The 21298-nt window shown below is 46.5% G+C and overlaps 1 protein-coding gene across 1 annotated transcript; it reads left to right on the top strand.

Annotated features, from left to right (window-relative positions):
• Positions 1-18699: 18699 nt before the first annotated feature.
• LOC123440610 lies at positions 18700-20181 on the top strand. Its single transcript, XM_045117174.1, has one exon. The coding sequence runs from the start codon at positions 19035-19037 to the stop codon at positions 20079-20081; it is 1047 nt and encodes a 348-aa protein (XP_044973109.1). The 5' UTR covers positions 18700-19034; the 3' UTR covers positions 20082-20181.
• Positions 20182-21298: the final 1117 nt, after the last annotated feature.

Here is a 21298-nt window from a genome sequence, read left to right as displayed (position 1 = left end):
ACTGAATCAAGCTTGTGTGCGCGAGGGGGGGGTGGAGGAGAGAAACATTGCCATTTGACATGCTTTGGATAAATTATTTTATTCATAGCTTTCGTTTTTCATGAGAACACATGAGCATGGCACTGTCGTGGTAGAGCCTGGGGTGAAGGGTGGGTCTAGTATAGAATCGGGAGGCACTAGCACAGACATGGGAAGGCGGTTGCCGCCCTTATTCATTGATATTGGCCGACGAGGGCGTCATTGATCACTAGCTCACTTAAAACACAAGTTGATGGATTTTGTGATAAAAGTGGGGGTTGAAAGTGAGTGGGATAGGGGTTATGGTTGGTATGTTTAGTTACAGATCTGCTTTCTTGGCTCTGGGGCATCACAGGCGGCACATACCTCCTTCCCATTGATGGGGTGATGGAATGACACAAACACGGGGGAGGGGGTCATGTCGGCAAGTAGGACATGCATTATGAGGGAATCCTCCATGGCGGTCCGTGAGGAAGTACGGTGTAAAGGAGAAAGGGTGCCATGGAGAAATAATAGTGGGTGTCATCATGTTTTAAAGGAGAGGGCTGCAACATAAAATGTACCGCTATGGCTTGAAACCGACTGGAACGGGGAGGATCCGATGGAAAAAGGAAATGGTACATGATGGGGTGGGGTTTTGTGTTGGAACCGCGTGTTGGAGATAACATCATGAACAGTCTGAACAACTACATTTCTTCCTCACATGTGTGCTGGACTTAGGGAAGCCGGACTGTCGATACAGTTGAATTTTGTGGAGCATGTTGGGTGTTCGTTTGATGCGGAACATATCCAGACTTATGATGGAAAACAAGCTTTAAATTTAAAGACGACTTTAGTTATTTCTCTGACTCATTTACATGTATTGTTGTATGTACCAGTGCATAGCAACGCACGAGCGTTCTACTAGTAATATTTAATGGACCCTTTCCCATCATGTCGAGAGTTGGTGTAGTGGCATACCAGCTGGAACTTCCACCCGCGTTGCCCTACGTGTACGATGACTTCCACGTATCGCAACTGATAAAGCGTGACTCACCGCGAGAGAAACAAACTGATGTGACCGACATAGAGCTTGATCAGGATCTGACTTATGAAGAGAAACAATTCTGAATATTGGATGAGATGGAAAGAGTCACCCGCAGTAAGTCAATCAAGTTTTACAAGGTACAATGGGAACACCATGCCGAGGAAGAAGCTACATGGGAAAGATAGGACTTTTTAAGGGCTGCATACCCTGAAATGTTTCCCGAGCAACCGAATCTTGAGGATGAGATTCATCCTAAGGGGGAGGTTTGTAACACCCTGGTTTTTGCATTTTTTTTCTTTTATTTGATTTTCGTTGGATATTTGATTTGAAAATGGGGTTTTGAATAATCTCATGGGGATTTCCACTTGGGCATTCTTTTGATTTTCACCCAAGTGACTCCTAATTCCCTCAAACTATCTTGAGACATCCTCTCTCCCCTGATATTGAAAAATAAATATTTTTCTTTTAAGAATAATATTCATTTTCTCCGTGAAAATGAGTATTTCTCTCTTATGCTCCAAAGCAACCCTCATTTTTATTGCCCAGAAATATGTGAATAAATTCCCTGGTATTCTTGTGGTCATGCCTCACCTTTTTATGCAAAAATATCCCATGCTCATGTGGAGGATTTTGGCTCAATAAAATATTTTCTGTTCTGGACACAAAGGTCACTTTGTGAAGGAAGTGCACTTTTTCTTGCTCCATTTGAGCTGAATTTTTTTCTAGCATGGCTACCTTCCAACCCAGACCTTGGGCATTAAATTTCAGCTCCTATCTCTATCGGTGCACTAGTAATGGGGTACCGAGTGCCCCTGACTTGTGCACACGCGTCGAGAGCATCACCCCTCAAGAGCAACCACCAACCCAAGAAAAGAGCCGGAACTAGACCACGGCAGGATCAACACCAACAGCCCAAGACGTGCCAAGAACACATGGCACCTGCCGGGGGCGAAGGCACAATCGTTGTTACCAAGACCCGGCAAGGTGCCTCCCCGACTAGTGCGGGCCAACATACCACAGCTCCACCTCATCGCTACACCAGTCACTTGTCGATGAGGTGTTGAGCTCCTAGATGGCTAGGTGGTGGCGCGACGGAAGACATGTTACAACCTGTTGACACCCATCCACAGGCGTGTCAACACCCCATGCCATGGCCATCTCATGGGTGGTAGAAGCGTGCCGGGAATGCACCCCGCTCACTACCTAAGCCCACATTTATGGCTCTTTGTCTTAAGTGGCAGAGTTAGGTATGATAGCACTGTTAGCTATCTGATCATGTGAGTTGCCACTGTGGACGCCCCTTGAGCATTCACACCCTACACATTTGTACTCATGCACCAGCTCTCCGTGGCAACCCTTGCTGGGGAGAATACTGTGCGAGCTCCGTCTTCCCCAATCAATCCACCAAAGCAGGAATAGGGTTTTATGCTTCACAACGGCCTGAACCTAGGTACCGGGTCTCATCATCGTGCTAGCTCATAGTTTCAGCTCTTTGTGCCACACGAACTCCTGCCGAACCACAAAGGGACCAATGGTCTCATAGGTGATCGAGCGCATATCCACGCTGACATCTTTGGCGCGCCAGGTAGGGGGCTTCGTTCGTGCAAACCTGAGATTACGAGCAACTTGTTGATCTACATCGCTGATTTTTCCTCTTCATCATGGCTCCCAAGAAGAAGGCTGGCACAGACGCGCATCCTTCGACTTCGAAGGCCACGACACTTGCTGCTGCGGACGTAGCTAGCGCTGTGGTGGTGCGAGCGACACGGTCAGAGCAGGAGGCGCCACCGTCGTGTCCCCCGCGTCCAAAGCTGGAGCAAGGAACGCCGAAGGTAAGCAGCAGAAACGACATGGCAAGCTTGGCCCTGATGCTACGGGCGAAAGAGACACCCTGGCTCCATGCTTCTGCCGTATCAGTGGCCGCAACCACATTGGCGACATGCTATACGGAGCAAGTCGCGGTCCACTGGCTGCACCTACCAAGAGCGCGACCGTTGAGCGTGAGCCTCGTCCAAAACAAGATGGAGTGCTGAGCGGAGCCATGGATCCACGAGCTCAGCAAGCCCCACGTCAGACCACTACGACGACCGGTGCACGATGACAAGGGCGTGACCACGCTCCTCTTGGTTCCACCAGGAGTCGAGCGATATCTCGTTCCGCCTCTTTGCACATGCCTGACATGACCGCAGAGGCGATGGCGCGGGCTCATCTCCTGTTGAACTTCCCTCAAGCGACTGACAAGATGGACGAATGGAGGGTCACCATTCAGAGTTTGATTGGCTTCATCAAAGCCAGCAAATTACAACAAGCAGGAGCGTCCTGTTGCCCACAGACGGTTATGGCGGCCCAGACCGATGGTCGGGTTGTGCGGGCCACACCAACAGTACAGTCCCCTCCTTGACAGCAAGCTCAAGGGCACCGTAGCAAGCTCTACGCACTGACGGGACTGACGAGGCATCTATGGCATCGACCAGCCTGCATGACCAACGAGACCAGCGACGTGTCTAATACGTCCATTTTGCATCATGCTTTCATGTTGATATTTATCGCTTCTTGGGCTGTTATTTCACTTCAGGTACAATACTTATGCCTTTTCTCTCTTATTTTGCAAGGTTTACATGAAGAGGGAGAATGTTGGCAGCTGGAATTCTGCCTTGAAAAAGGAGCAAGTTTGAGATGCCTATTCTGTGCAACTCCAAAAGCCATGAAAGTCAACGTGGATTTTTTTGGGATTTATAAAAATACTGGGCCGAAGAAGTGCCAGAGGGGCGCCAGCAGGTGGCCACAAGCCTGCTAGGGGAGGCCACCCCCCTCGCCGCGTCTAGGGGGCTTGTGAGCTCCCTGCTGGCCCACTGGCCCCCCTCTTTTGCTACAAGAAGGGTTTCGGTCTGGAAAAAAACAAGGAGAGGCTTTTCGGAGGATTCGCCGCCGCCACGAGGCGGAACTTGAGCAGAACCAATCTAGAGCTCCGACAGGACGATCCTGTCGGGGAAACTTCCCTCCCGGAGGGGGAAATCGTCGCCATCGTCATCACCAACACTCCTCTAATCGGATGGGACTCATCACCATCAACATCTTCATCAGCACCATCTCATCTCCAAACCCTAGTTCATCACTTGTAACCAATCTCCTGTTGGAATTATGCCCTAGAGGCAATAATAAATAAAGTTATTATTATAATTCCTGTATCAAGATAATCGTTTATTATCCATGCTATAATTGTATTGAATGAAGACTTATATACATGTGTGGATACATAGACAAAACACTGTCCCTAGCAAGCCTCTAGTTGGCTAGCCAGTTGATCAACGATAGTCAGCGTCTTCTGATTATGAACAAGGTGTTGTTGCTTGATAACTGGATCACGTCATTAGGAGAATCACATGATGGACTAGACCCAAACTAATAGACGTAGCATGTTGATCGTGTCATTTTATTGCTACTGTTTTGTGCGTGTCAAGTATTTATTCCTATGACCATGAGATCATATAACTTACTAACACCGGAGGAATACTTTGTGTGTATCAAACATCGCAACGTAACTGGGTGACTATAAAGATGCTCTACAGGTATCTCCGAAGGTGTTCGTTGAGTTAGTATGGATCAAGACTGGGATTTGTCACTCCGTGTGACAGAGAGGTATCTCGGGGCCCACTCGGTAATACAACATCACACACAAGCCTTGCAAGCAATGTGACTTAGTGTAAGTTGTGGGATCTTGTATTACGGAACGAGTAAAGAGACTTTCCAGTAAACAAGATTGAAATAGGTATACGGATACTGACGATCGAATCTCGGGCAAGTAACATACCGAAGGACAAAGGGAATGACATACGGGATTATATGAATCCTTGGCACTGAGGTTCAAATGATAAGATCTTCGTAGAATATGTAGGATCCAATATGGGCATCCAGGTCCCGCTATTGGATATTGACCGAGCAGTCTCTCAGGTCATGTCTACATAGTTCTCGAACCCGCAGGGTCTGCACACTTAAGGTTCGACGTTGTTTTATGCGTATTTGAGTTATATGGTTGGTTACCGAATGTTGTTCGGAGTCACGGATGAGATCACGGATGTCACGAGGGTTTCCGGAATGGTTCGGAAATGAAGATTGATATATAGGATGACCTCATTTGATTACCGGAAGGTTTTCGGAGTTACCGGGAATGTACCGGGAATGACGAATGGGTTTCGGGAGTTCATCGGGGGGGCACCCACCCCGGGGAAGCCCATAGGTATTGGGGGTGCCGCACCAGCCCTTAGTGGGCTGGTGGGACAGCCCAAAAGAAGCCTATGCGCATTGGGAGAAAAATCAAAGAGAAGAAAAAAAAGGAGGAGGTGGGAAAGGGAAGAAGGACTCCACCTTCCAAACCAAGTAGGACTCGGTTTGGGGGGGAGACCTTCCCCCCTTGGCTCGGCCGACCCCTTGGGGGTTCTTGGACCCCAAGGCAAGGCTCCCCCCTCTCCCTCCTATATATAGTGGGGTTTTAGGGCTGATTAGAGACAACTTTTGCCACGGCAGCCCGACCACATATCTCCACGGTTTTACCTCTAGATCGCGTTTCTGCGGAGCTCGGGCGGAGCCCTGCTGAGACGAGATCATCACCAACCTTCGGAGCGCCGTCACGCTACCGGAGAACTCTTCTACCTCTTCGTATCTCTTGCTGGATCAAGAAGGCCGAGATCATCGTCGAGCTGTACATGTGCTGAACGCGGAGGTGCCGTCCGTTCGGCACTAGATCGTGGGACTGATCGCGGGATAGTTCGCGGGGCGGATCGAGGGACGTGAGGACGTTCCACTACATCAACCGCGTTCACTAACGCTTCTGCTGTATGGTCTACAAGGGTACGTAGATCACACATCCCCTCTCGTAGATGGACATCACCATGATAGGTCTTCGTGCGCGTAGGAAAATTTTTGTTTCCCATGCAACGTTCCCCAACAGTGGCATCATAAGCTAGGTTCATGCGTAGATGTCTTCTCGAGTAGAACACAAAAGTTTTTGTGGGCGGTGATGTGCGTTTTGCTGCCCTCCTTAGTCTTTTCTTGATTCCGCGGTATTGTTGGATCGTAGCGGCTCGGACCGACATTACTCGTACGCTTACGAGAGACTGGTTTCATCGCTACGAGTAACTCCGTTGCTCAAAGATGACTGGCGGGTGTCAGTTTCTCCAACTTTAGTTGAATCGGAATTGACCGAGGAGGTCCTTGGATGAGCTTAAATAGCAACTCATATATCTCCCTTGTGGTGTTTGCGTAATGTAACAGCCCAATTTTCCTAATTGGGAATGTTTTACATTGTAGCTAAGCATCTATGCATATTGCTTGAAATAAATTTAGCACGTGAATTTCCTTTCGTCTTTTTGTTTTGCATTTCCATTTTTTTCCTCGCGCGAGAAAAGCCCGGAGAAATACTCTCTTGCACGCAAGAGAGAGAGCGGAGAAAAATGACCCTCCAAAATGCGGGCAAATTTTTGAAATATTTGAGCCAAGAAAACCCAAAGTTCTTTTGCAAAAATAATTGCAAAAAGAAATAAAGCAAATTTGGGAATTTCTGAAAAAAACATTTTTTTGAAGTTTTTATTTTTGCTTTGGAAAAATGTTATTTGGGTAGAGGATATTTTTCTGAATTTTTTGGTATATAATACCATATATTAATATTTTGATTTACTTTCCTTTTTTCGTTTTTATTTTCTGTCTCGGAAAAGTTAGAAATAGGAAGGTATCTTTTTTTTTCTTTAGAACCGCCCCCGAGCGCCATATAAGGCTGGGCCGAAATCCCCACTGCCCAGGGATCAAATCCCTTTGATTCAGGCCAACCGACCCAAACCTCCCCGCCTCTTCTCTCTCTGCCTGCGGGCCCCGCGACCGACCCTCTCCTCCCCGTCGGTCATCCCTCACCTCCCCCTTCCTTACTGCTGCCCGAAACCGAGCCCCTCCCCAGTACCCGCGATTTCCAACCCCGATTCTCTCCCTCTCCTTCCTTTCTACCCCTCCTCCTAGGCCTATATAAGAGCCCACCCTCCACCGCCCCCGTTCCCACCCCTTACCCCGCCGAACCACCGCCGCCCTAGCCTCTGCAGCACCTCGCCGGCAGCAGCCCCCGCTGCCACCCTTCGGCACCCCCACAGGAGCAGCACCGGAGCCCCCTCTCCCCCCAAGCGCCTCCCCGAGGAGGAGGACTGCCCCGCCGCCGCCGCCCCGACTCTCCACTGCCCCGGAGCCCCCTCCCCCTCGCCGGTGACGTGACCTCGCCGAAGTACCAGCCCACAGCACGGTAGACTCCCCCCATCTCTCTGTTCTTTTGTTTTTCTTCGTTGCACCGTTGGATCTTAGCTATAGGGTGTAGATTAGATCATATATAACTCTTCGATTTAGATTAGAAAAACGACGGTTTTATTTTCACTTATCTTTTAACCAGAAATTTTGCTTAGCCTCGGCCGTTTGCCCATAGCATTGCAACAAACACCCCTCCCAGCCAACAGTAGCATGCCACGTGTACCCTCTTTTTAGTACTAGTTAGTTTTATTTTTTCTGCCTGTTTACAAAAACAGAAAGTTTCTGTTTTGTTTTGGCCACAACTTTTTATCCCGAAGTCCAGTGACATTGATTCTTCTTCCATTAGCTCAAAAATTTCCTGTCGTTTTTAAAAACATATAATTTGTCTATGTTTGAAATTTTCAAATATAAGTTAGAGCAGATTTAGTTTAAACCTTGTTTTGCCTATTCCAGGAGTTTGAAAAATGATTTTGAGTTGATTCTTTTTGCTACTGCTTTCTAGTGATAAAATCTTACTGTGGTAGAAGTTTCAGAATTTGGAAAGTATTTTTACTGGTGTTTTCAACAGAAACAAGTTTCTGCCATACCGGCGCGTGATAAATCCTTTTGCTTAGGCTTTCGCAAATCATTACTTATGATGTTATTTTTACTTGTGTCATGATTGAAGTGCTTATGGTGTGCTTTGTGTTTGTATAACCCTGGGTGGGAGAGTTATGTTCATTCCTTCAGCCACTTTATTGTAATCCTTTATTGTAATAAAGTACTCTTTATGAGATTTCGATTAATAAAGCTGTGTGATTGAACTCTTGAATATATACATTATGTACTGTGTGTGTACCAGCATGATCTTAGGATGGTACGGAAACACCAGAGGCTTGACTCGTCTTGAGTCGGGTCGCTACACGTAAGTAAGATGCGATCCTACTAGATACCCATGGTCACCACGTAAAACATGCAACAACAAAATTAGAGGACGTCTAACTTGTTTTTGCAGGGTATGCTTGTGATGTGATATGACCAACGATGTGATGTGATATATTGGATGTATGAGATGCTCATGTTGTAATAGATAATATCGACTTGCACGTCGATGGTACGGCAACCGGCAGGAGCCATAGGGTTGTCTTTATAACTAACGTTTGTGCTTGCAGATGCGTTTACTATTTTGCTAGGATGTAGATTTAGTAGTAATAGCATGAGTAGCACGACAACCCCGATGGCGACACGTTGATGGAGATCATGGTGTGGCGCCGGTGACAAGAAGATCGTGCCGGTGCTTTGGTGATGGAGATCAAGAAGCACGTGATGATGGCCATATCATGTCACTTATGAATTGCATGTGATGTTAATCCTTTTATGCACCTTATTTTTCTTAGAACGACGGTAGCATTATGAGGTGATCTCTCACTAAAATTTCAAGACGAAATTGTGTTCTCCCCGACTGTGCACCGTTGCTACAGTTCGTCGTTTCGAGACACCACGTGATGATCGGGTGTGATAGACTCAACGTTCACATACAACGGGCGCAAAACAGTTGCGCATGCAGAACACTCGGGTTAAGCTTGACGAGCCTAGCATGTGCAGACATGGCCTTGGAACACATGAGACCGAAAGGTCGATCATGAATCATATAGATGATATGATTAGCATAGGGATGCTTACCACTGAAACTATACTCAACTCACGTGATGATCGGACTTGAGGTAGTGTAAGTGGATCATGAACCACTCAAATGACTAGAGAGATGTACTTTTTGAGTGGGAGTTTAGCGAGTAATTTGATTAAGTTAAACTCTAATTATCTTGAACATAGTCTAAGTCCACTTTGAATATATTTGTGTTGTAGATCATGGCTCACGCGACAGTCACCCTGAATTTTAATACGTTCCTAGAGAAAGCTAAGTTGAAAGATGATGGAAGCAACTTTGTAGACTGGGCTCGTAATCTTAAGCTAATCTTACAAGCTGGGAAGAAGGATTATGTCCTTAATTCTGCGCTAGGAGATGAACCACCCGCTACGGCTGATCAGGATGTTAAGAACGCTTGGTTAGCACGTAAGGAGGACTACTCAGTAGTTCAATGTGCAGTCTTGTATGGCTTAGAACCGGGACTTCAACGTCGCTTTGAGCGTCATGGAGCATTTGAGATGTTCCAGGAGTTCAAGTTTATCTTTCAGAAGAACGCCCGGATCGAGAGGTATGAGACCTCCGATAAATTCTATGCTTGCAAGATGGAGGAGAACTCGTCTTTCAGTGAACATGTGCTCAAAATGTCTGGGTACTCAAACCGTCTAGCTGAGCTGGGGATTGAACTCCCGCAAGAAGCTATCACTGACAGAATCCTTCAATCACTGCCGCCAAGCTATAAAGGCTTTGTGTTGAACTACAACATGCAAGGGATGAACAAGTCTCCCTGCGAGTTGTTTGCAATGCTGAAAGTCGCATAGTCTGAACTCCGTGAAGAGCATCAAGTGTTGATGGTGAATAAGACCACTAGTTTCAAGAGAAACGGCAAAGGCAAGAAGGGTAATTCAAAGAAGAGCGGCAAGCCTGTTGCCAATCCGACGAAGAAACCCAAAGCTGGACCTAAGCCTGAAATAGAGTGTTACTATTGCAAGGGTATGGGTCACTGGAAGCGCAATTGCCCCAAGTATCTGGCTGATAAGAAGGCGGCCAAAGAAAAATCAGGTATATTTGATATACATGTTATTGATGTGTACTTAACTGGCTCTCGTAGTAGTGCCTGGGTATTCGATACTGGTTCTGTTGCTCATATTTGCAACTCAAAACAGGAACTGCGGAATAAACGAAGGCTGGCGAAAGATGAAGTGACGATGCGCGTAGGAAATGGTTCCAATCGCCATCGGCACAGTTTCACTTCAGTTACCATCAGGATTAGTTATGAACTTAAATCATTGTTATTTAGTGCCTGCGTTGAGCATGAACATTATATCTGGATCTTGTTTATTGCGAGACGGTTACTCTTTTAAGTCAGAGAATAATGGTTGTTCTATTTCTATGAGTAACATCTTTTATGGTCATGCACCCAATGTGAGAGGATTGTTCATATTGAATCTTGATAGCGATACACACATACATAACATTGAGACCAAAAGAGTTAGAGTTAACAATGATAGCACCATATTTTTGTGGCACTGCCGCTTAGGTCATATTGGTGTAAAGCGCATGAAGAAACTCCATGCCGATGGACTTTTGGAGTCACTTGACTTTGATTCACTTGACACGTGCGAACCATGCCTCATGGGCAAGATGACTAAAACTCCGTTCTCCGGAACAATGGAGCGTGCAAGTGACTTGTTGGAAATCATACATACCGATGTGTGTGGTCCGATGAGCGTAGAGGCACGCGGCGGATATCGTTATTTTCTCACCTTCACTGACGATTTGAGTAGATATGGTTATGTCTACTTAATGAAGCACAAGTCTGAAACATTTGAAAAGTTCAAGCAATTTCAGAGTGAAGTTGAAAATCATCGTAACAAGAAGATCAAATTCCTACGGTCTAATCGTGGGGGTGAATATCTGAGTTTCGAGTTTGGTGCTCACTTAAGACAATGTGGAATTGTTTCACAGTTGACACCGCCTGGAACACCACAGCGTAATGGTGTGTCCGAACGTCGTAATCGTACTTTATTAGAGATGGTGCGATCTATGATGTCTCTTATCGATTTGCCATTATCATTTTGGGGTTATGCATTAGAAACAGCTGCATTCACTTTAAATAGGGCACCATCAAAATCCGTTGAGACGACACCATACGAACTGTGGTATGGCAAAAGGCCAAAGTTGTCGTTTCTTAAAGTTTGGGGATGTGATGCTTATGTCAAAAAGCTTCAGCCTGAAAAGCTGGAACCCAAAGCGGAAAAGTGCATCTTCATAGGTTACCCAAAAGAGACAGTTGGGTACACCTTCTATCTCAAATCCGAGGGCAAAGTGTTTGTTGCTAAAAACGGAGCTTTTCTCGAGAAGGAGTTTCTCTCGAGAGAATTGAGTGGGAGGAATATAGAACTTGACGAGGTTGTCGAACCTCTCATCCCTCTGGATGGTGGCGCGGGGCAAGGGGAAACCTCTGTCGTTGCGACGCCAGTTGAGGAGGAAGTTAATGATGATGATCATGAAACTCCGGTTCAAGTTTCTGTCGAACCACGCAGGTCGACGAGACCATGTGCTGCTCCAGAGTGGTACGGTAATCCTGTCTTGTCGATCATGTTGTTAGACAACAATGAACCTGCAAATGTTGGAATTATGCCCTAGAGGCAATAATAAATGTATAGTTATTATTATAATTCCTGTATCAAGATAATAGTTTATTATCCATGCTATAATTGTATTGAATGAAGACTCATTTACATGTGTGGATACATAGACAAAACACCGTCCCTAGCATGCCTCTAGTTGGCTAGCCAGTTGATCGATGATAGTCAGTGTCTTCTGATTATGAACAAGGTGTTGTTGCTTGATAACTGGATCACGTCATTGGGAGAATCACGTGATGGACTAGACCCAAACTAATAGACGTAGCATGTTGATCGTGTCATTTTGTTGCTACTGTTTTCTGCGTGTCAAGTATTTATTACTATGACCATGAGATCATATAACTCACTGACACCGGAGGAATGCTTTGTGTGTATCAAACGTCGCAACGTAACTGGGTGACTATAAAGATGCTCTACAGGTATCTCCGAAGGTGTTAGTTGAGTTAGTATGGATCAAGACTGGGATTTGTCACTCCGTATGACGGAGAGGTATCTCGGGGCCCACTCGGTAATACAACATCACACACAAGCCTTGCAAGCAATGTAACTTAGTGTAAGTTGCGGGATCTTGTATTACGGAACGAGTAAAGAGACTTACCGGTAAACGAGATTGAAATAGGTATGCGGATACCGATGATCGAATCTCGGGCAAGTAACATACCGAAGGACAAAGGGAATGACATACGGGATTATATGAATCCTTGGCACTGAGGTTCAAATGATAAGATCTTCGTATAATATGTAGGATCCAATATGGGCATCCAGGTCCCGCTATTGGATATTGACCGAGGAGTCTCTCGGGTCATGTCTACATAGTTCTCGAACCCGCACGGTCTGCACACTTAAGGTTCGACGTTGTTTTATGCGTATTTGAGTTATATGGTTGGTTACCGAATGTTGTTCGGAGTCCCGGATGAGATCACGGACGTCACGAGGGTTTCCGGAATGGTCCGGAAACGAAGATTGATATATAGGATGACCTCATTTGATTACCGCAAGGTTTTCGGAGTTACCGGGAATGTACCGGGAATGACGAATGGGTTCCGGGAGTTCACCGGGGGGGCAACCCACCCCGGGGAAGCCCATAGGCTTTGGGGAGACACACCAGCCCTTAGTGGGCTGGTGGGACAGCCCCAAAGGGGCCTATGCGCCAAGAGAAGAAAATCAAAGGAAAAGAAAAAAAAAAGAGGGAAGAAGTGGGAAGGGAGGGGGACTCCTCCCACCAAACCAAGTCCAACTCGGTTTGGGGGGGGGGGAGTCCTCCCCCCCTGGCTCGGCCGACCCCTTGGGAGTCCCTTGGACCCCAAGGCAAGGTCCCCCTCCCTCCTCCTATATATATGGGGCTTTTAGGGCAGATTTGAGACGACTTTCTCACGGTTGCCCGACCACATACCTCCATAGTTTTTCCTCTAGATCGCGTTTCTGCGGAGCTCGGGCGGAGCCCTGCTGAGACGAGATCATCACCAACCTCCGGAGCGCCGTCATGCTGCCGGAGAACTCTTCTACCTCTCCGTCTCTCTTGCTGGATCAAGAAGGCCGAGATCATCCTCGAGCTGTACGTGTGCTGAACGCGGAGGTGCCGTCCGTTCGGTACTAGATCGTGGGACTGATCGCGGGATTGTTCGCGGGGCGGATCGAGGGACGTGAGGACGTTCCACTACATCAACCGCGTTCTCTAACGCTTCTGCTGTACGATCTACAAGGGTACGTAGATCACTCATCCCCTCTCGTAGATGGACATCACCATGATAGGTCTTCGTGCGCGTAGGAAATTTTTTTGTTTCCCATGCGACGTTCCCCAACAGCAAATTATGAAGAAGCAATGGTGGGCCCAGATTCCAACAAATGGCTAGAAGCCATGAAGTCCAAGATAGGATCCATGTATGAGAACAAAGTGTGGACTTTGGAAGTACTGCCTGAAGGCCGCAAGGCTATTCAGAACAAATGGATCTTTAAGAGGAAGACGGATGCTGACGGCAATGTGACCGTTTATAAAGCTCGACTTGTGGCAAAGGGTTTTTCACAAGTTCAAGGAGTTGACTACAATGAGACATTCTCACCCGTAGCGATGCTTAAGTCCGTCATAATCATGTTAGCAATAGCTGCATTTTTCGATTATGAAATCTGGCAGATGGATGTCAAAACGGCGTTCCTTAACGGATTCCTTAAGGAAGAGTTGTATATGATGCAACCCGAAGGTTTTGTCGATCCTAAGAATGCTAACAAGGTGTGCAAGCTCCAGCGATCCATTTATGGACTGGTGCAAGCATCTCGGAGTTGGAACAAACGCTTTGATGAGGTGATCAAAGCATTTGGGTTTATACAAGTGGTTGGAGAATCCTGTATCTACAAGAAAGTGAGTGGGAGCTCTGTGGCGTTTCTAATATTATATGTGGATGACATATTGCTGATTGGAAACAACGTAGAGTTCTTGGAGAGCATAAAGGATTACTTGAATAAAAGTTTCTCTATGAAGGACCTAGGAGAAGCTGCTTACATTCTAGGCATTAAGATCTACAGGGATAGATCAAAACGCCTGATAGGACTTTCACAAAGCACATACCTTGATAAAGTTTTGAAGAGGTTCAAAATGGAATAGTCCAAGAAAGGGTTCTTGCCAGTTTTACAAGGTACGACATTGAGTAAGACTCAGTTCCCAGCAACTGAAGAAGATAGAGAGCATATGCGCTCCGTCCCCTATGCTTCAGCCATAGGTTCTATCATGTATGCAATGTTGTGCACTAGACCGGACGTTAGCCTGGCCATAAGTATGGCAGGTAGGTTCCAGAGTAATCCAGGAGTGCATCACTGGACGGCGGTCAAGAATATCCTGAAGTACCTGAAAAGGACTAAGGAGATGTTTCTCGTGTATGGAGGTGACGAAGAGCTCGCAGTAAAAGGTTACGTCGATGCAAGCTTTGACACAGATCCGGACGACTCTAAGTCGCAAACCGGATACGTATTTATTCTTAATGGGGATGCGGTAAGCTGGTGCAGTTCCAAGCAGAGCGTCGTAGCAGATTCTACATGTGGAGCGGAGTACATGGCTGCCTCGGAGGCGGCTAAGGAGGGTGTCTGGATGAAGCAGTTCATGACGGATCTTGGAGTGGTGCCAAGCGCACTGAATCCAATAACCTTGTTCTGTGACAACACGGGTGCCATTGCCCTAGCAAAGGAACCACGGTTTCACAAGAAGACCAGACACATCAAACGACGCTTCAACCTCATCCGCGACTACGTCGAAGGGGAGGACGTAAATATATGCAAAGTGCACACGGATCTGAATGTAGCAGACCCGCTGACTAAACCTCTTCCACGGGCAAAGCATGATCAACACCAGAACTGTATGGGTGTTAGATTTATTACAATGTAATTCGCATGATGATGTGAGGGCTAGATTATTGACTCTAGTGCAAGTGGGAGACTATTGGAATTATGCCCTAGAGGCAATAATAAATAAAGTTATTATTATAATTCCTGTATCAAGATAATCGTTTATTATCCATGCTATAATTGTATTGAATGAAGACTTATATACATGTGTGGATACATAGACAAAACACTGTCCCTAGCAAGCCTCTAGTTGGCTAGCCAGTTGATCAACGATAGTCAGCGTCTTCTGATTATGAACAAGGTGTTGTTGCTTGATAACTGGATCACGTCATTAGGAGAATCACGTGATGGACTAGACCCAAACTAATAGACATAGCATGTTGATCGTGTCATTTTATTGCTACTGTTTTCTGCGTGTCAAGTATTTATTCCTATGACCATGAGATCATATAACTTACTAACACCGGAGGAATACTTTGTGTGTATCAAACATCGCAACGTAACTGGGTGACTATAAAGATGCTCTATAGGTATCTCCGAAGGTGTTCGTTGAGTTAGTATGGATCAAGACTGGGATTTGTCACTCCGTGTGACGGAGAGGTATCTCGGGGCCCACTCGGTAATACAACATCACACACAAGCCTTGCAAGCAATGTGACTTAGTGTAAGTTGCGGGATCTTGTATTACGGAACGAGTAAAGAGACTTTCCAGTAAACAAGATTGAAATAGGTATACGGATACTGACGATCGAATCTCGGGCAAGTAACATACCGAAGGACAAAGGGAATGACATACGGGATTATATGAATCCTTGGCACTGAGGTTCAAACGATAAGATCTTCGTAGAATATGTAGGATCCAATATGGGCATCCAGGTCCCGCTATTGGATATTGACCGAGGGGTCTCTCGGGTCATGTCTACATAGTTCTCGAACCCGCAGGGTCTGCACACTTAAGGTTCGACGTTGTTTTATGCGTATTTGAGTTATATGGTTGGTTACCGAATGTTGTTCGGAGTCCCGGATGAGATCAAGGACGTCACAAGGGTTTCCGGAATGGTCCGGAAACGAAGATTGATATATAGGATGACCTCATTTGATTACGGAAGGTTTTCGGAGTTACCGGGAATGTACCGGGAATGACGAATGGGTTCCGGGAGTTCACCGGGGGGGCACCCACCCCGGGGAAGCCCATAGGTATTGGGGGTGCCGCACCAGCCCTTAGTGGGCTGGTGGGACAGCCCAAAAGAGGCCTATGCGCATTGGGAGAAAAATCAAAGAGAAAAGAAAAAAAAGGAGGAGGTTGGAAAGGGAAGAAGGACTCCACCTTCCAAACCAAGTAGGACTCGGTTTGGGGGGGGAGACCTTCCCCCCTTGGCTCGGCCGACCCCTTGGGGGTTCTTGGACCCCAAGGCAAGGCTCCCCCCTCTCCCTCCTATATATAGTGGGGTTTTAGGGCTGATTAGAGACAACTTTTGCCACGGCAGCCCGACCACATATCTCCACGGTTTTACCTTTAGATCACGTTTCTGTGGAGCTCGGGCGAAGCCCTGCTGAGACGAGATCATCACCAACCTCCGGAGCGCCGTCACGCTGCCGGAGAACTCTTCTACCTCTCCGTCTCTCTTGCTGGATCAAGAAGGTCGAGATCATCGTTGAGATGTACGTGTGCTGAACGCGGAGGTGCCGTCCGTTCGGCACTAGATCGTGGGACTGATCGCGGGATAGTTCGCGGGGCGGATCGAGGGACGTGAGGACGTTCCACTACATCAACCGCGTTCACTAACGCTTCTGCTGTACGGTCTACAAGGGTACGTAGATCACACATCCCCTCTCGTAGATGGACATCACCATGATAGGTCTTCGTGCGCGTAGGAAAATTTTTGTTTCCCATGCGACGTTCCCCAACATCTCCATCTCGCGACTCCGATTGGTACTTGTAAGGTTGCTAGTAGTGTTAATTACTCCTTGTTGTTGTTGCTAGTTGGATTACTTGGTGGAAGAGTTTATGTTCAGATCTTTGATGCTACTCATTACCTCTCTGGTCACTAATATGATTATGCTTTGTGAGTAATTACTTTTGTTCCTCAGGACATGGGATAACTCATGCTATAAGTAGTCATGTGAATTTGGTATTCGTTCGATATTTTGATGTGTTGTATGTTGTTTTTCCTCTAGTGATGTTATGTGAACGTCGACTACATAACACTTCCCCATTATTTGGGCCTAGAGGAAGGCATTGGGAAGTAGTAAGTAGATGGTGGGTTGCTAGAGTGACAAAAGCTTAAACCCTAGTTTATGCGTTGCTTCGTAAGGGGCTGATTTGGATCCACTAGTTTAATGCTATGGTTAGACTTTGTCTTAATTCTTCTTTCGTAGTTACGGATGCTTGCAAGAGGGGTTAATCATAAATGGGATGCTTGTCCAAGTAAGGGCAGTACCCAAGCGTCAGTCCACCCACATATCAAACTATCAAAGTAACGAACGCGAATCATATGAACATGATGAAAACTAGCATGACAGAAATTCCCGTGTGTCCTGGGGAGCGTTTTTCCTCCTATAAGACTTTGTCCAGGCTTGTCCCTAGCTACAAAAGGGATTGGGACACTTTTCTGCACCGTTGTTACTTTTGTTACTTGCTACTTGCTACGAATCATCTCACCACACAACTACTTGTTACCGATAATTTCAGTGCTTGCAGATATTACCTTACTGAAAACCACTTGTCAGATCCTTCTGCTCCTTGTTGGGTTCGACACTCTTACTTATCGAAAGGACTACAATAGATCCCCTATACTTGTGGGTCATCAAGACTCTTTTCTGGCGCCGTTTCCGGGGAGTGAAGTGCCTTTGGTAAGTGGAACTTGGTAAGGAAACATTCATATAGTGTGCTGAAATTTATTGTCACTTGTCACTATGGAAACTAATCCTTTGAGGGGCTTGTTCGGGGTATCTTCACCTCGAACGGAAGCACAAAGAGTTGCTCCTCAACCTGCTGCACCTACTGAAATTTTTTGCTATGAATTTCCTTCGGGTATGCTTGAGAAACTGCTCGCTAATCCTTTTATAGTAGATGAAGTTTATGGTCTATTTAAGCTTGCAGGTTTTCCCGAGGATGAGGTCAAGAAGAAGGTCTTTCCCTTATCATTGAGGGATAAGGCGTTGACATGGTATAGGCTATGTGATGATACTGGATCCTGGAACTACAATCGGTTGAAATTAGAATTTCATCAAAAGTTTTACCCTATGCATTTAGTACATCGTGATCGGAATTATATTTATAATTTTTGGCCTCGTTACAGAGAAAGCATCGTTCAAGCTTGGGGGAGGCTTAAATCAATGTTATATTCATGCCCCAATCATGAGCTCTCGAGAGAAATTATCTTTCAGAACTTCTATGCTCGGCTTTCTCATGATGATGGCACCATGCTTGACACTTCTTGTACCGGTTCTTTTATGAAGAGAGATATTGACTTCAAATTGAATTTATTGAAGATAAATGTTTTCAAATACGCGATTATCATTTTTTCAAATGCTAGATTATCAAATTTTAATTACATGATCCACGTTTTTCATTCACATTGTATTTTTTTTTGTATACGTGTTTTTTTCTCTATACACATTTAACATTTTTTAAATGCTGGTTAACATTTTTTGCAAATGTTTTACGTAAAGTGTTTTTTTCTAATATACTCCTTCTGTCCCAAAATGAGTTTCTTAAATTTAATATACTAACTTAGTATAAATTTAATACTAAAGCAGCGGCATTTAATTTGGAATGGAGGGAGTACTGTTTATTTAGAATGTAAACAAAAGTGAAAAAAAAGAAGCAAAAAACGTTAAAAAAGAAGGCGTCTGAGCCGGCTCATCTCGCGCTAGCGGCACCCTTCTTTAGCTCTCTCTTCTCAAAGGAAAAGCAGCGCCCTTTCTAATCTGAAGGAAAATCCCGTTCCCAAACAAAAGAAATTCCCCTCCGCCCCCTGTTCGTCCACCTCGAGCCACCGGGAGGTTCCCCTCCACGAAAAAACGAAGCTCCCGGGCGGCCCGGCCTGTCCCAAATCGCATTTCGGCTGCCCGCTGCTTCATCCGCTTGGAGAGGATGGACGACGATCTGACGGAGGCGCTCGTCCCGAAGAACTCCGACGAGAGCCCCGGCACGCGCCGGGAGTCTTCCCCACCGCTGTCTCCGTCTTCGAGGAACGTCGCCAAGAACCCTACGGAATCCAGCGACTCCAGCAGCAGCGAGGCGCCCGTCCGCGACAACTCCAAGAATCACCAAGAATTGGGGGCGTCGTCTGCGGCCAGCGATGGGAAGCAAGGGCCGGTATCTACTGGCGAGGAGGAGGCGGCGGCGGCAACCCTTGATTGCTGGGGAGCCGCAGCGGCAACCCTTGCTCGCTGGGGAGCCGCGGTGGCATCCGCTGCTCGCCGGAAGCCGGGGAGGAGCACCTCAGAGGCGCGAGATGGCTCGAGCGGCGTGGCCGTTTCGGGCAGGGCCGAGCACCTGATCCGCATCCCTCCGCCGGGAGCGGCGGGTCTGATCCACCGCGCCAAACGCCGGTCCGATTCCTGGAGGACGGACCCTATCCTCGCCGGCCCTTCGGCCGATCTGGCCGTCGCGCTGCAGGAGTTCGCCCTCGAACCGGATGCGACGACGGCGGCCAGGCTCGAGCAGGCGGCTGCGGCGTTCGACAGCATTGCATCAAGCAATACGGAGGACGGTGCTGTAGCCAAGCAGCTGGCCACCGAAGCGGCGGCACTGGCGGCCGGCTGGCGAGGAGACGACCGGCAGGGGTCGAGCGCCTTCGAAACAGCGGCCTTCGAAAGAGCGGCCAGTCGGCAGGAACTGGAGCTGCCGGCGCCAGCAGCGTCCTCCTACTCCACTGAAACTTTGTTGTGTGCTGTGATCTCGGGCTCATTGGCGCTGCTGCCATATTTGCCTAGCCAAGTCCCCAAGAAGTCGAGGAGCACCTTTGCCATTCTCTTTGGCGTTGTCTTCGTACTGGCTTCAGCCGGTGTGATGCTGCTCGCCGCATCCCTCCACAAGAGGGCGGCCAACGCCATGGCAAGAATTTCTTTTCTAGCATTTTCAGTTCTGGTTGTGGCATTTGTTGGGTTTGCTCTGGGAGGGAGGACATATAGTTGATACGTACATGATAGGTATGTAGCATCATAGATAGATACTGATGTACTCTGAATTTGAAATACTATGCCGAATTTTAACCATGGGAGTGTCCGCAAGCCAGCCAAGGATGATGTTAAAAGGATGTTTCTTCTTGGAATTTGACAAATTAGTTACTTTTCATTTGCTTTGTTGACCTACGGTTACCTCGAGCCTGCAGCAATAAGTTTAACCCGTATCTCCATATTTGCTTCATCTTACAGTTTAACATTCAATCTACAGGTAAGAAAATATAACGTTTTTGTGTGCTGGTCAAATGGCTGAATCCGATACTGGAAGGACCTGAGATTATAATACTATACTAGCTTAGCTTTGCTCATCTAATTATAAATACTCAGTTACAAGAACACAACTTTGGCAAAATACCACTAAAACACCTATCTTTAGATTTATGCCATCAAAAGAGCGCATCATTTTGCAATTTTCCATATCTGTTTACCCTCCCTTTAACTAGGACCATTTTCCCTTCTCTAAAGATCGTCACTGCCATTTCAACTGGATTAAACACACAAGCAATATGTAACTGCAGTCATTCATCCATTCAGTAAAAAGCTGAAGTCATTCAGCATAATAGCAAGATGGTTCCTTAATTCTGACATGGTTCACAAGAACAGCATCACAGCTGTGTGGTTGTTAGCATAATGAGGCTTCTCCCTTCAGCAAGAAGAGCAACATCTGTGGAGGCTTTAGCGCCTTTGGATTTTGTTACTAGAGAGACACAACTTTTGGGTTAGGCAAGGAACAGTTCGTGCATAATGAGGCACAACTTAGCAATTTGGTTCTACCTTGATTTTTTTTTTTTTTGGAAGAGTCAGTGGAAGCGCTTGTCCTAATTCAGCTTGAGTAGCCTTCTCCCTTCCCTACTTTGCCTGAAACATATGAAAGGCCCAAACGTAATGCTGTATTTCCTAACGCTGTGCTCTTTTGATATTATTAAACAGCGTGACTAGCCTTCTTCCTTGCCTACTAAGCATTTACGATCACTTGTTTGTTTCTGTTGATTAAAAAATATTTAATCGGACAAGATCCATGGATTGTTGTATTTCATTGGACTGTGTTTCCCTTGTTTCTTTTACCTGTAATTTATTGAAAGTTAAATTGCATTCATTCTTTAGATTCTATAGTTCTGTAGGATGATACCCCAGTTCCAAGCTTGTTTTCACACACTACTGCTTATCCTA

Source organism: Hordeum vulgare, chromosome 3H, assembly GCF_904849725.1.
Source record: "Hordeum vulgare subsp. vulgare chromosome 3H, MorexV3_pseudomolecules_assembly, whole genome shotgun sequence".
NCBI classification, from domain to species: Eukaryota; Viridiplantae; Streptophyta; class Magnoliopsida; order Poales; family Poaceae; genus Hordeum; species Hordeum vulgare.
Note: the sequence above shows the minus strand (reverse complement) of the source record. Positions and strands in the feature narration are given on the sequence as shown.

Bases quoted from the DNA above. Each gene is read 5' to 3' on its own strand.
- LOC123440610 (XM_045117174.1), top strand. From the start codon at position 19,035: ATGGACGACGATCTGACGGAGGCGCTCGTCCCGAAGAACTCCGACGAG.